General features: G+C 40.8%; 1 protein-coding gene across 5 annotated transcripts in view; it reads right to left on the reverse strand.

Annotated features, from left to right (window-relative positions):
- Positions 1 to 16,348, reverse strand: part of traf2b (Tnf receptor-associated factor 2b) — a 26,236-nt gene continuing 9,888 nt past the window's right edge. For 4 of the 5 annotated variants that reach the window (XM_027027111.3, XM_027027112.3, XM_081718624.1 and 1 more), the window contains 7 exons: positions 11,370 to 11,531; positions 10,811 to 10,885; positions 10,499 to 10,573; positions 3,440 to 3,790; positions 1,615 to 1,792; positions 1,145 to 1,293; positions 2 to 831 (listed from right to left, as the gene is read on the reverse strand). In XM_027027111.3, coding sequence (XP_026882912.1) covers positions 613 to 831; positions 1,145 to 1,293; positions 1,615 to 1,792; positions 3,440 to 3,790; positions 10,499 to 10,573; positions 10,811 to 10,885; positions 11,370 to 11,531 — 1,209 coding nt within the window. In that variant the 3' untranslated portion in view covers positions 2 to 612. Of the gene's footprint in view, positions 832 to 1,144; positions 1,294 to 1,614; positions 1,793 to 3,439; positions 3,791 to 10,498; positions 10,574 to 10,810; positions 10,886 to 11,369; positions 11,532 to 16,348 lie in introns of all 5 variants that reach the window. The other variant, XM_081718625.1, reaches the window with a different exon arrangement.

The raw sequence follows: 16,348 nt of genomic DNA on the forward strand, positions 1-16,348 counted from the left end.
ATATATATATATATATACACACACACACACACATATATACATACATACACACACACACACACACAAGACTGGCCTTACACAGGTCAGCTCATCACACTGTAAATCTCTATATAATATTCAAATCGATCACTCTCATATGCTTATAATTTGATATACCACATACCACGTAAAAGCAGGTCTCCAAACCATGTTTAGTTAAGCAGTGTTTCACTGCAAACTCTTAGAAAGAATAAACATTGGCTTCATGTGCACATAAGATAATAACAAAATTATTAGAATAGAATAAGATAATAATAGGATTGTTAATTCCTCAGTATGCAGATCTTAGATTCAGTAAATGACAAATAGGTTGAGTTACTATCATTTACGTTCACATTTACGGTATTTAGCTGACGCCTTTATACAAAGTGACTTACAGTTATGACCGAGTACAAACTGAGGGTTAAGGGTCTTGCTCAGGGGCCCAGCAATGGCAACTTGGCAGTGGTGGGACTTGAACCAAGTCAAGTACCTTAACCACTGAGCTACCACTGCCCACTTTTATAGATGTGTACAGCAGTAGTTTTGGAAAATATTATGCTTATATGCACATTTCCCTCAAAAAAGACCTTGTTACAGTCCAGTGAGATCCACTATTGCTTTAATGAAAATGGTGTCATCTCGTAAGTAGGAACTCTTGCCTGCCAGTTTGGCCAAGGGGCAGAAAAGGGGGCAGCCACTGGCGATGTTCATTTCACTAATGGGCCGTTGGAAGGACGTGGAGCTGGTGTCAGGTCTGAAGGCATCAATGATGTGCTCCCGGTTGTTCTGGTCCAACAGCATCAGAGTGACCTGAAAGAGGATCCAGTTATTTGCTGTCATCATACCCTGAGTTTACACCCGGTGAGCAAAATATGGAAAGTCTTTACCAGCCCATCTGCACAAGTACACATAGTAGGAGCAATTAGTAATGGTTATGCAGTTACTCATGATGCCAAGTATACTGCCAAGGCTTGAATAAGAGTCACAATAAGAATCAAACAGACTGTGCACTGTGTATTCTAGTACCATAAACCTTTATTCCTGGAGTGTGTTACCCAGAGAGGACTCAGAAAGAATGTGACAGAGAGAGAGAGAGAAGGCGAAAGAGAAAATGGAGAGTCACCTTCTGGCCGAAGGGCCACTTGAGCAGGGCATCATACTTGCCCCTCATCACCACGAAGAAGAGGGAGAGGTGAGTGTTTCTGCCTGTTCCATCACCGTTCATGTACAGCCTCAAGCACATCTTGTATCCATACTTACTGGAGTAGAAAGCTGGAATAGACATACACACACACACACACACACACACACACACATACAGCACAAGTTAATGTTTTCATACTAAAGAATCATGTCACAATGAGGCACTAATGTAGACTAGTACTATGAAATATTATGAAAGACAAAATCTGCTTTATGGCGAACGAAAGGTGATTTTTACTCCTTCAGCAAAAACAAAAGTGAAACACTGTTTGGAACACAGTCTAAACTTTAAAAGTGAAACCATGACTTCACAATTATGCTAACAATTATAGTTATGCCCAAATTGCTTCGGTGGGAACAAGTGCCTAACCCAGTACAGGACAAACGTACCTGGCGAGAACAGTGCAGGTGATCGGCCGGCAAGTGCATCTTGCCTGCGGTGGGAGAAATCGGAAATTTTCCAAATGAACATTCCGTCATAAGTGCAGAACTGCAGCTCTCGCAGGGACTGCTCTGACTCAGCCAGCTTCAGATCTCGCATGGTCAGGGTGCGCTCCAGCTGCCGCACCTTCGGTCATCACACACGGGCACACACACGCATGCACACGCAGCAAGGTGAGGCAAGTTGAGGTGGGGATTCAGGTTCAAATACAAAGCTCTGTACATCACACTGCATCATTCTCTGCAAAACACAGTATCACTCTCTGAAAACTACTTTAATGTGTGCATTGGAGAATTAAATTTGTAATGACAGCTGTGTAATGTGCAGAATCCAGAAGAGGACAGTAACTTGGCAGCCAACGTCTCTGAACTTGAAGACTGCAGCCCTCCAGAGGGACTGTTTTTGGAAGGGGAGAGAGTTACAAGTGTCTTTTCAGTGCTAAACCAGTAATCTGATCTGCCAGATCGCATCCCAAATTGTACTGATGTATCCAAATATGACACCTGCATAACAACATTGCTCAGATATGAAATGGGATAGTGTAATTACTAAAATTAGCTGTTAGTAAGAAAAGCTCTTCTCTTGTTTTTCAAGAAGCACGTTTCATTATAAAGAGATGCATGTAGTGTGGTTATTGCTAATCATCTTGGCATTCTTGGCATTCCTGTATACTGTTTTAAGTGCAAAACCTTGCTTATGCATTTCTAGTGTCATGCTTCCCTTTGAGAAATGCATTTCAGGTGCATGGTGTGTCCTCCTGGCTGGTTTCCCTAGCCAATTCGCTTGTGTACACTTTTGGATTCCCAGGATCCTGCAGGAGAGCACTATTTAAACCAACTCTGGCATGTGCTTTTTGTGATGTACTGCCACTATTTCTCCTGGGCATATTGAGCAGTGTTGCTGTTTGATGTGTTTTCCGGTTTGCTGATGTATGACCATTTCATTTCCATACTACTCCCCATTCGTTTTTCGTTGCTGGTTTTTGTATCTATGGTTTTTAACTTTAGCTCTGTTTGTCTGCTCTGTGGATTACCCGTTTGGGCTGTCCTGGATACACCCTGGATATTTAATGTACCCTCACTGGTTGTTTCAGGTTGCACCAAAAAGACAAGTTTAATCAGGGTAAAATAGCTTTGCAGAGAATATGCAGGGAACATTTTGCATTTTACTAACCCGTCACATGGGTTAGTAATAAACAAACAGGTAATACAACAAAAAAATGGAAACACCTAAGAAAATAAAGAACAGGAAGGATGAATCATTATGGCAGAGACAGCAATGGCTCTTCTGCCAGGTACGTATGCATCTCATACCAGCACATCGTCTTAGTGCTGGGTTTTTTGGAGCACCCGCAATGTAAGAACCAAAACTTCGTCTGCAAAAAAAATGTGCGTGTTCATCCTGTGCTGTAGGCCAACCATTAAACAGACCAAGGGCGGTATGAAAGGCCTTGTACTGTATCTGCCGGTGTTTCGATTTTTTATTCTATACCTGTATTTTCTCTTATTGCAGACTAAACTGTAAAGTCATAAATGCACTGAAGTTCTTAAGTTCTTAAATGGTCACTTTAATCAAATGTATTCCATGGCATCGCTTTGAGTCATTACCTAAGCAACGATGGTGTGCCCTACATGGGCCTGCGCATGGAACCGCATCGCTGCTGTGCGAAAAGAAAAAATAACACTCCGGTAAACCTGGCTTAATGGAGCGTTTATTTATATTTTCTTAAGCTGTAGGGAGTGCTCCAGCTCTGCTGTTAGGAAAGGTCTGTACCTTGGTGGACAAGCTCTCTATCTTCTCCTGGTCCAACCGGTGCTGGCGCGTGAGAGCCTCCAGGGTGAGGGCGGTGCGCTCCACCTCTCTGTTCAGCACGCATGCTATATTCTCCAGCGCCGTCATTTTCTGCTGCACGCTGGGGCCTCGTTCGCCATGGTTGGCGGCGGCAGCACGAGCGGCGGGTGGAGGTGCGTCCTCTGGTCCGCGGTACAGCCCAAGGCCAGAGTCCTCCTGCCACTCGCCGGCTCCGTCAGCACGCAAACGCACGGCCGACAGCACGGCCAGCATGAGCCGCAGGTGCTCGGTGATGCTGGCCTGCTCGTGCTCATGCTGCTTGCCGTTGTCAACCTGCGGAGGTACAAATGGCAGCTGTTAGTGTAGCCTGTGTGGCACCGTTTGTACTTCTGGGCTCATGACAAGAGGGTGTATTGAACTGCACATTGCTCTTACTGCAAATGTATCTCTTTCACCTTAAACAGCCTGTTTCTCCCTATTCTCTGAGTGCAAATAAGCTTTCTAATGTATTAGCATCCCTGTCGAAATGTTCCCCTTTGTCTAGTTCTAGGAGTATAAAAAGAAAATGAAAAAGGAAGAGAAAAAAAAATCATTTAAATGCTTAAATACAGTTAATTACATATTCTTCCTCACTCAGTTTTGCGCTTTAAATGGGTTGTAATCTGCACTTTTTGATCTGCCATCACAGTGACCATTGTCAGCAGCAGGCAGTTTACCTGTAACCTAGAATTAGGAAGGGAGGCTAGGTCTAATCTAGGAGAGATACTGAGGAGCTCATTTGGTAAACTCAAACCCATATGTGCTTAACTTTCAGTTAAAGGTCCTACGTACTTGTTATTTGTTCTGAACCACAGTACCAAGATGACGTATTTTCTCTATAGTGATAGAGGAAGGAGGACACCTGATTCACAGAGAGCTATTACAGAAATTACCTTTGAGTCATGTATGTGTCATTCAAACCCATATGTACTGTTAATTTTCAGTTAAAGGTTCTACGTCCTTGTCATTTTTTCTGAACCACAGTAGCAAGATGATGTATTTTCTCCATAGCCATAGAGGAAGGGGGACACCTGAGTGCTATTACAGAAATTACCTTTGAGTCATGTATATGTCATTCCAGTATTTTAAACATGTACCCTCATATAATTATATATATGTATATATGCGGTGTTAGTGGGGACTTTTCCAGCCTACAACCAAAACATAAATATTTACACTGTTACAGAAAGATGGATATGTGTGTGTGTGTGTGTGTGTGTGTATATGTGTTCGAGGTCCACTGCCAGGATTTCCACCCTGATTGAGACTCCGCCCCGTTCCTTGCCGGGTTTCTCAGCCAACCGTGTTGGCTATTTAATGGCCCCTCCCAGTAGAGAGGAAGAGCGAGAGAAAGGAGACTGTTAGTTTGGAGTTGGTTTGCTGTGATTGAAAATTTGTATGACTTTTTGAGTATGACTTTGTTTTGCCCATTTTTGGACTTCACCTCTGTTGCTTCAGTAGCTGTGTATATATCCTCCTGAGACCCTGCCTATTCATTTGTGTCCTCTGTAGTGGACATTGTGTTTTTGCTTCTATCTTTTCACTCTGTTAATTCCTGCTGTCCTACAAAGAGTACATCCTGGGCTTTCCAGTGATACCACATGTGTCTGGGTGGGAGGTTCCCAACTTTTTTTTCTGTCAGTACAAATTGGTTTTCATAGGAACAAGTAAATTTTAAGGAAAAAGAAAAGGTAAGTCAAATATTGATTAGTTACTGATGTTTAACTGTAATGTTTTTATATTGTATTGTTTACTAACATGTCAGGAATGATGTAGTGAGGTTTGAGAGTAATTTTCTTATTACTGTGTTGAAATAATAGCCAGTTTATGAATGTCCTCTATAGTGGACAATCTTGATGTCCTTCATTTTCACTATGTTTTTCCACATTGCTGTAGGAGACAGGACAAAAGCAGAGGAGATTTTGTACAGATTAATAGCGGGAGATTCAGATTTAGATTTATCAGATGAGGAAAATGCTGAGGATGAGTCTGAACCTGTTGATGAAGAGGTAGAAAGCTCTGAAGAAGAGATAGGAGGCTTATCAGATGAGCTAACAGGCATAGGTGAACACGAAACATGCCGTCCTCTGTGGTCAGGGACTACCAAGTATGTTCTCGTTGTCTCCAGGGTCACCATACATGATGCTATTCATAGTAAAATACATCATATGCTACACTGTTGTTATTAATTGCTGCAAAGTATTTTTATGGTAAATAACTACATTTCATTGTGATCAAAGTGGTTAGAGATAAAATAATTACTCGGGTTATTTACCAACATATTTTGGAATTTTTTCATCCCTATAGATTCAGTCCTTTGCTACCTATGCCATCTGATTACCAAGATGATCCTACAATCCATACAAATTGGAGTCCAATTGAGTACTTTTCCAAGTAAATTGATTGCAACATCTTTAAGAACATGGCAACGTTCACAAATCAAAGGGAACTGCAAGTTAGAGGAGTGTCTCTGAATACCACACCACAGGAAATTAAGGTGTTCTTTGGAATATCACTTCACATGGCCTGCCTTGGTTACCCAAGAATCAAGATATTTTGGTCCCAAAAAACAAAAGTGCCAATAATTAGCAACAGAAAGGCAAGAGAGAGGTTCTTCAAGCTAAGAAACTCACTAAAAATATTCGAGGACCTGGATGTGACAGAAGAAACAAAGAAAACAGACATACTTTGGAAAGTAAGACCTCTTTGACAGAGTGAGGCAGGGATGCCTTAGCCTTCCAAAACCAAGAAAGCTCTGCATCGATGAGCAAATCATTCCTTTTACAGGCCGTTGTCCAATCAGGCAGTTTGTTCCAGGCAAGCCGTACCCTACTGGCTTGAAGGTATTTGTCTTTGTATTTCCAGATGGTTCGATGCTAGACTTTGAAGTGTACCAGGGGAACAATACATTTGCTGACACAAAATCAGGCATTGGGGCAGCAGCAGTCCTACATATGACTGAATCTGTGCCCGCAGGAAATCAGCCGTTCTTCGACCGATATGTCACGTCAGTGCACCTGATGGATGTATTGCTGGAAAACGGTCTTAGTGCAACTGGAACCCTAATGAAACACAGGGTCCCAAAGCCATGTCAGCTAACTGCTGACAAACAATTGCAAAAAGAAGGAAGAGGAACATCAGGAATGGTGGTCGGAAAAAGTCCTGAGCTGGCAATTACAAAATGGTATGACAATAAACCAGTATTAATGGCCTCTACTATACATGGAAAAGATCCTGAGGATATCTGCACAAGATGGTTCAACAAAGAGAAGTCACACATCCAAGTGAGAAGACCAGCAGTCATCAGAGAATACAATGAAAACATGGGAGTGGTGAACTTGTGTGACCAAATGCTGAGCTTTTACAAAATGTCAAGCAGAACCAAGAATTTTACATTTTAAAGAAACAGAATGAAATATGATTTTTGTTTAACTGAAATATGTCAATACAGAATGTGAAAAAGTTCACTATGCACCTGGTTTAATATCACCTGTATAGCTGGAATGTCAAAAATACAGAAAAGCTTTTTTACCATTAAAATTATCCCGACATCCTCAGGATATCAAAGGAATTATTTCATTCAGGACCATGTTTTAATGAGAACATGGGCTCCGTTCACTAGTAACCAAGAATGTGATTCTGTGACCCAAATAGTTGTTCCTTTGTCGGATCGCTCCCACGTACTATCTCTAGCTCACAATCATCCCCTCTCTGGTCATATAGGAGTCAGAAAGACCACTCAGCATATCCTAAAATATTTCTTCTGGCCATCAGTTAGATCTGATGTAATAAAGTACTGTGGTACCTGCAATACCTGTCAATTAGTTGGGAAACCTAATCAGGTTGTTCCATTTGCGCTACTGTGTCCCATCCCCGCTGTTGGTGAACCATTTGAAAGAGTTTTAGTTGATTGTGTTGGGCCCTTTCCAAAGAAAAGCTCAGGGAATTGTTATCTTTTTACCTTGATGTGTGCTGTTACAAGATATCCTACAGCTATTCCCCTTCGTTCCCTAAAGTCAAAAACTGTGATCAAAGCACTGATTAAGTTCTGTACCACATTTGGCATACGTATTCAGTCCGACCAAGGAACAAATTTTATGTCTAATCTATCCACCAAGGTTACCCATGAGCTCAACATACAACATCAAGTATCCAGCGCCTATCACCCAGAATCTCAGGGTGCTTTGGAGCAGTTCCATCAAACCTTTAAGAATATGCTGAGGATGTATTGTTTGGAATCTGATAAAGATTGGGATGAGGGAGTCCCACTTTTGTTATTTGCCATCCGTAACACTGTGAATGAGTCTCTTGGTTTTAGCCTGAACACATTGCTTTTTGGACACGCTGTTCGTGGACCTCTTAAGGTCTTACATGAGAAGTGGTTGTCAGCCCCTGTGTCTGCCCCTGCTGTCTCTGTCTGACTATGTTTCTAGGCTTCATGACAGGCTACAGGCAGTTCGAGAAATAGCCAAGAAGAACCTGTGTTCTTCTCAGACCACCATGAAGATTAAATATGACAAAAAGGCAGTCGAGAGACAATTTGAGGTTGGTGAGAAAGTACTTGCTCTTTTCCCCATTACTGCTTCTTCCTTCAATGCACGTTTTTCTGGTCCCTATGTGATCCTGTCTAAATTGTTTCCCACCATGTCACAGCTACACTGAAACGACGATGAAAGTCATGTGTGTCATATTAACATGTTGATGTCCTACCATGACCGCACTAAGCATACTGGTTCGGGATCCCCTTTTTGTAGTCTTGTTTCAGTTGTTGTAACCCCTACTGAATATGCCCCAAACAGGATGATTTGCATTTAGGTCGGAACTGTTTGCCTTGTGCTCATCTGCCTAACTCAGAAAGATTAACACATCTCCCTGAAAAGTTGTCGGACTTGCCCTTAGCAGCCCAAGTCGACATCACCAGTCTCATTCAGAAATACCCAACATTATTTTCAGATGTTCCAATTCGTACGACTGTCCTTCAGCATGACATTGATGTTGGTTCTCATTCACCCATTAGACAACACCCGTATCGTACCAATCCCCAGAAACGTACACTGCTAAATCAAGAAACCAGTTATTTGTTAGAAAACCATCTTGCAATCCCTAGTGTTAGTCCCTGGAGTGCCCCATGCATTCTGGTGCCAAAACCAGATGGCACATACCGCTTCTGCACTGACTACAGAAAAATAAATGCAGTTAATGTTTCTGATTCCTTCCCAATACGTAGAATGGAAGATTATGTGGATAAGATTGGTTCAGCTAGATTTGTGAGTTAGCTTGATTAACTTAAGGGATATTGGCTTGTACCTATCGTGCAGCTGACATTTCGGCATTTGCTACCCCTGACTGTTTTCTACAATATACGGTAATACCTTTCGGTCTTAAAAATGCCCCTTCTACCTTTCAGCAGTGTTTGATGACTATGGTTTTAGGTGATGTGCCTAACTGCGAAGTCTATCTGGGTGATGTGGTTGTGTATACCAACACTTGGGAACATGTACAGTTGCTTGATCTTGTTTTTAAGAAGCTACTGGATGCCGCCCTTGTTCTTAATCTCGAAAAATGTGATTTTGGTAAGAGTGAGGTTGTCTACTTGGTAGTGTGCATCCCCTTGATGCCAAAGTACAAGCAATCAAGTCTTTTCCAGTCTTTTCCCCCAGAGACGAAAAGACAACTCCGATGCTTTTTGGGCATGGCAGGGTTTTATCGTCTCTTTTGTAGGAACTTCTCTGATGTTGTTTTACCCCTCATGAATTTGCTTCGTGACACCACGCCTTTTGAATGGTCACAACCCACGTGAAGATGCATTTGACTCAGTGAAAACTTTCTTGTGCAGCGCTCCTGTTCTAGCAATCCCTGATTTTATTCGTCCTTTTACACTTGAGGTAGATGCCAGTGATGGTGGAGCCAGTGCTGTCCTCCTACAGGAGGACTCACAAGGCCTAGATCACCCTATTTGTTATTTTTCTAGAAGGTTCGTGAAACACCAGCTGGCCTACAGCACTATTGAAAAGAAAGCCCTCGCACTCCTCCTAGCATTACAACATTTTGAGGTGTACCTTAGTGGTAGTCTGGATCCCATCACCGTATACACTGATCACAATCCGGTCATGTTCTTGCAGAATATGGCTAATGCCAATAAACGCTTAATGCATTGGTCTCTGATCATCAAAGGGTTTAATATTGACATCAAACATAAACGGAAAGATGGGTGGGTGTGGGTGTGTGTGTGTGTGTGTGTGTGGGTGTGTGTGTGTGTGTGTGTATGTGTTCCAGGTCCACTGCCAGGATTTCCACCCTGATTGAGACTCCGCCCTGTTCCTTGCCGGGTTTCCCAGACAACTGTGTCAGCTATTTAATGGCCCCTCCCAGAAAAGAGGAAGAGAGAGAGAAAGGAGACTGTTAGTTTGGAGTTGTTTTGCTGTGATAGAAAATTTGACTTTTTGTGTATGACCTTGTTTTTCCCCGTTTTTGGCGATGATTGCCATTTTTGTTGAGTGTGGGTTTTGTCTGTTTTTGTGTTAGGGAGTTAGGAAAGTTTGTTGTATGTTTCTTGTGCTAGGATTAGTTAGTATGTAGTTTTATTTAATTAGTGTGGGTTTTGGTTGTTATTTTGGCTTGGGTCACTCCTGAAGACATTTGCATCAGTATGATTGTTTGTTCATGAATCATAACCTCTGTAAAATACACAGACAAATACCTTCCATTTGTGCTTCTGTTTGTTTTGTTGCTGCACACTTTTTCACAACTTCCATTACATTAGCCGTTTGTACTTCTTTTTCCTTGTTACGGCCTTACAGCCTAGACGGGGTCATAACAACACAACTAGTCATGTGGGCAACAAGATTGCCACAGTGCCACCCACTCCCTGCTGACATCTACTGACTACCGGCGGCGCACGTGGACTTTTGTTTGTGTTGTTCGTGTGCTCGCTTTTGTCCCATCTTGTTTGTTTGTCTATGCCTACCTCAAACGGGGTGTGTTAGAGAAGAGCATACTCACCACAGCTCTGCAGCCAATTTCTCTGAACTGGCATGCTGACTTAGATTTTGCACACGACTTGCTGTGTTCTTGAAACTGTTGGGGGGGGGCAAAGAAATGATAGTCTCAGTAAAAGGGGTCGTTAAACTGCATTGTCATTGTCGGGGTATGAAAGAGTACAGAATGTTGCTTATGCAGACTGAAACATTCATAGGCTACAGTCCTGTATTAGCATGTGAAAAAAAACTTTCAATATACATCATCATGTGTGGGATTCCAAATGACAAGAATCAAAATGAAATGGTTAAGCATATTCCTGAAAGTAATACTAACCTTTTCTCGGGGGATCTTCTTTTTACCACAGTCTTTGCACTGCATAGGAAACTTCTGGCAAATTTCATCATGCGCCTGTAAAAAGCAATGTTAGAGAGTCACTCATTGATGGTGCTTTTTCACGGAGGCGTTGCCTTCCTGGACCAAGCCATAACACATCCTCCCTTAAAGCCCTCCATACAGACACTAACAGCTAATTAGATAACATCAAGTACTAGATTGCATCATTCTACATAGGAAACAATCTGTAGGCAGATTCATGCATACAATTCACTGCATTACTACTGGGTGTCACATTATTATCCATATGATTTATAAGTCTGTATATTTTGTTATCTTGAGGTAATCAGCAGTTTAAAGGACTTAAACTTGTTAAGCAGTTAAGCTTGCAGTATCTGTTTGCACTCTGCAAAGAATGCTGGCAAAACTGTTTTTACACATTCATATTAAATGTAGATTCAGAAAAGTATATAAAGCTATAACTGTTTAAATCAACTCTCAGCTGCTGATAAGTGTTTAAAAGGGGAACGCCTGTTGGAAGAAGCCAACGTGTATATACCTTAATATCTTTGAAGTTGAAGGAGACTTTACAGTATTTGCAGTTAAGAGTTCTGGCTTCACACTCTCTCTCATTGTGTCGGTCTCTGTCACTAAGCAGGATAAGGACTTGACATGCTTCACATGTCACACGTTCAAATTCACATCTGCCTTCATGTTGTCCCTAGAGAAACACATGTAAAACAAGGTTCATAAATTACAACTATTGCATACTTTCAGTACAGTCCATACTCCATATTTTCTCAGAAAACATGGAAGGTGTTAAATCAATGTAGGTAACCTTTCTCCACCCTGACAATCCATTTTGCCTTTTCTGCTGGGTTACTCGTCTGGCTGACTTTCAGTCAGTGGAACGTGGGAGGGCTCTTTAAAGGTGGAGATCCAGTTCAGTTACTGAAGTAATTGCAAAATTAGTTCTACTGTATTTAGAGACCAAAGAATCAAATGCTTGACAACACTTCCGGGACTAAATCTACCTTCAGACAAATCGGGCATTTTAACAAGTCAAGACCACCATATATAGGATCATGTACTGCTCACCTGAGCACTAGAGTGACCTTAATGATTTTGAATACAGCATGATAGTTACTGCTAGGCATGCTGTCTCTAGCATATCCCAAATGTTGGCTACAAAGAAACAGAACTTATTTTTTTAGCAAATCTAGCCTAAAATATATCATAACTGCTTATAGAGCAACAAAACCTTCCAGCAAGTGGTCTTCATTTCACGAGCTAATATTAAGTGATGTTAGTAACCACCTAACTTACCATCCCAACAACGAGTAGCTAGCTATTTAGCATATTACATGAGATCCTGAGATTACAATAAATTCATTATCCCAACTTAGCATGCCAACTATTCCTTGGCTAGAGAATGCCTTGCTCAACAGAAAAATCAACAAGCCTAGACTGTCCTCCCTGGCTGCCATAGAAGCTAAATATCTCTGTGCACACTGTACGAAAGTGAGAGCCTTTTCAGAACAGCATCTAATATAACTGATATAGGAAGGATCAGGCTAACAGCTGAGGAAGCTGAAATTCTTATTTTTCTAAATAAGAATTTGCTCCTTATATTACAGCAAACACAAACTGGGAACTGCAGGAAATGATCCATTTAGCTCTGGTTATTTTTTGCAGAACAGCTAAAGGTGGGGCAGCTAATAACAAGGAATGTATTGACACAGCAATTACTGTAATTCTGTACTTGTATTTCTTTTTTTATTTCTTCTTTTATTCATTTCTTTGCTATTGTTTGGTTTGTTTCATATATATGTGTTGTATTCTATACTGAAATAAAGCATTTTATGTACATAATGAAGTTATACAGGGGCATCTATTTTCTACCATTCTTTTTAGCTGCAAATGATATTTTAGCTGTAAAATATTTTACATAAAGATATTTTGCTAGAATTTATTTTTCTTACATTTGGAACAAATAAGTATTATACTGCAATTACAATTCTTTATTTTCAAAAAGTATACATTTGAACATTTCTGTGCTGTGATGTATGTTTTGTTGTTGTTTGAAAGATTTTTTGAATTATAATGCTGTTATTTGTATAAGTCATTCTCATGGTTGTGCTTCAATTAAAAATAACCTATTTTAAACATTTTTAAAAATTGTATCAGTATCGGTATCGGCTAATTCTCAAAGTTTACGGTTCTGCATTGATATCGGAACCATCTCTACCCGGCATGCATGCATTAGGGACCCTAATACCAACTGAAGAAAGTCTGAACAAATCTGAACATCATCCCTTCCTGACAACAGTTTGTCTGTTCCTCTAGATTCATAATGTACCAGATCTCAAAGCGTATATTATTATGCAGTTTTCTTGAATATGACGGCGCTCTTCCTCTACTTCAGTGGCCTACACAGGGCCCAGATCTCAACTTGAGAGAGCATCTAAGAGATGATGGCAAAAAGACTGTATCCACACTAATTTCTGCATGTCACATCATTCCTGCACAACACATACACAAGTAATTCCATCTCATAGGACTGCATTCTGTCATCTTAGAAATATATCCAAGGCCTATTTCATTCTCTCAAAAATGAAAAACCTATGCTTGCTTTTGAGTCACCTTGTCTGGATGACTGCAACACTCTTATTTCCAGCCTTCCAAATGACTCCAGCTCTATCTTATAGAGAGCTGAAAATGTTGTAGTGTTTTATTACATGAGAACGAGGGAGCATATTTCACCTAACCTCAGACAGCAGCCCCATCTACCTGCATTTTTCAGAATTTATTTTAGGATACTAAGAATGACCCAATGCCTCTATGGCCTTGTTCCAGTGTACCTCAGTAAATGATTATTAGGTAAGTAATTTTTTAATTAAATTTAATTCACATAGTAGAAAGCTTGACCATATTAGTCTTGCTCATTCAGGTCTACACTGGCCCCCAGTTTAATTTCAAATGAACTATAAAATACCCCTTGTTGATGTATAAAACTCTAAATGGTCTATTCCCACATCTGAGTGAATTCACTGAATATTATAACCCACCACGCTTATTGTATTCTCAAAATGCAGGGTTTCTCTTAGTCCCTAGAATTAGCTCAGTTATGAAACATCCTTCAAGCATTAATTCAGGACTCGGGCACACAAGTTTTAAATCTAGGTTATTTATAAACCTGAGTTCTCTTGCAGTCAGACATATTGATGCTGTTGTACAGCTGTTTTTCTTTTGGATTTGTGATGACTTTATGGACTGTTTGTAGTTGTACAGCATGATGGCTTGGTTAGAACATTTGCCTATCAGCGCTTGGGGTTCGGGTCCCTATCTGGGTTGACTTTCCATGTTCCTCCCGTATCGGCATGGGTTTCCTCCCACAGTACAAAAACTGGGAGGTTAGGTCTATTGTCTCTCCTAATAAATTGCCCTGGTGTGTTTGTGTGTGTGAGTGACTGTGTTTCTGAATGACCAGTGATGGCTACCCTAATAAAATTGTCCTTGTTTGATTGTGTGGATGGTGCTGTCTTGGGTGTTCTCCTCTCTCCCCTCCCTGCACCTGATTCAGTCCCCCCAGGAGGCTGAGGTTTCCGGTTGAGAGTATGATATGTGCAATTGACTGCTGCTTTTCACCAGTGTGTGACTGGATGCAAAAGCTGTTTGTGTTTCAAGGTTGTGCTCCTTGAAAGGCACTATATAAATATAACTTCATTTATTCACTGTAAGCTGTGCCAGCCAAAGAGGATGAGTTCCCTCGAGTCTCGGCCTTCCCAAGGTTTCTTCCTTAATATGCCCAGACAGTTTTTTCTTGCCACTGTCGCCACTGACTTGCTCATTAAGGATCTGGCCCCAAACATGTGTAAAGCTGCTTTCTGACAGTGAGTTTTGTAAAAAGCACTATAGGAATAAATATGACTTTGACTATTAGTTATACCTAAAAACATCAAGTTTCTATATATTTTGTTATAGTACATTGCTTGTTGAAAAAGGGAAAACATTTACATTAAAGAGTGTGGTACTCATGGATGAATAATGAAATCTTTAAGTGAGAATGTAACTACTGCTTTGGTTAACTGGACAGCTAAAAACTGCTGCCTAGTTAACATGATAGATGATAATGGACTGAGAAAAAATCATTCGAAGTGCATCAAGAGACATCTCTCATAATCTAGCTTCAAGAGGAACCACTGTTTCAAGAATGTACACTGTATGAAAGCTAGAGAGCATAAAGTATGAACATGCTTGAGCAAACAAAGTGTGCTTTGCTAACAGGGGACCACTAGACTTCTGTGAGCAATGACCATCTGAACACTTGCCCTGCCAAGCCCACAATCTGCAAAGAACAGTCAGTTTCACTTTGCGACAGTGGATCCAAAAGTGTTCTGTCTAAATGTCACATGCAAATACCTGTCACCCCCTGCAACCACATTGCCTTGTGAGAGGCCGTTTTCACTCTCAGGCCACATCATCTAAAAGAAAAGAGCTGCTTTACCTCCAATCATGTAAATAAATAAATAAATCTGTCTCAGGAACTGGCCTAATGTAAAGGAGGACTAAGCTGAATTGTTCCTATAGAGTGAAAAAGATTAAACAACATGATCCCTAAGGAGACTCTTTCCTTGTTCTTTTTTTCAGATTTTGCATTGTTATTGTTGACTTTTTTAAACTCAACTGGCACTTGAACACAGTTCAAAAGAGACAATCTGTTAACATATAAAAGAACTAATGGCCCTTTCTGACTTCATGCTGTACTTCATGTATCAGTAGAAATAACAACAACTAGTAGCAGCTGGATAATCTCCAACTGCTCCCAACCAGCTCTGTGTCTCATCACCCCCATGACCTTGTTATACATGCACACCCTGCATTCCCCTCCCTGCACCACTTCCTTTTTCCTCAACTGCACCTCAACCATACAAATACCTTCCTGATATTAAACTAGAGCTTCTCTGACTGCAACGGACTCTGGTATCTTGATTTGGGGTTGCTCTTTGAGTTCATAGAAGGAACAGACTGGACAGAAAAGGAGACTGCTAAACAACCAACTGCAGAACCTTACACCTGGTAACTGTTGGAGCCACTCCTCCAGCTTCAGGGTCACAGCCCCAAAGTGCCTCTATCACTACTTGGAAGAATTGTGTGTTATCTGACTACATTCTCTCCGTACCTGAGAGTCTACATTCTCTCAGTACCTTGTATTTCTATTTTTCACATCTCTTCCTTTGGACATTTCTATCTCTATCTATTACCACTGTTGTTTCTGCATATTATCGTGATATCTGGTTTGTTCGCCATTACTTGCTTGTCTGTCTGAATCTGGAAAACCTACCACACACACCCACACCCACAGGAAAAAATAAGAGACCACTACAAAATTATCAGGTTCTCGTTTTACAATTGATGGGTATGTCTGACCAGGCTGAGCAGTTTTGTTTTATACTATAAACTACTGGCAACATTTTTTTCCAAATTCCAGTTAAAAATATTGTATTTTACATGTTTCTTTTTATAAATATGACTAAT

This window comes from Electrophorus electricus, chromosome 8, assembly GCF_041902795.1.
Source record: "Electrophorus electricus isolate QZ-2024a chromosome 8, ASM4190279v1, whole genome shotgun sequence".
Taxonomy (NCBI): Eukaryota; Metazoa; Chordata; class Actinopteri; order Gymnotiformes; family Gymnotidae; genus Electrophorus; species Electrophorus electricus.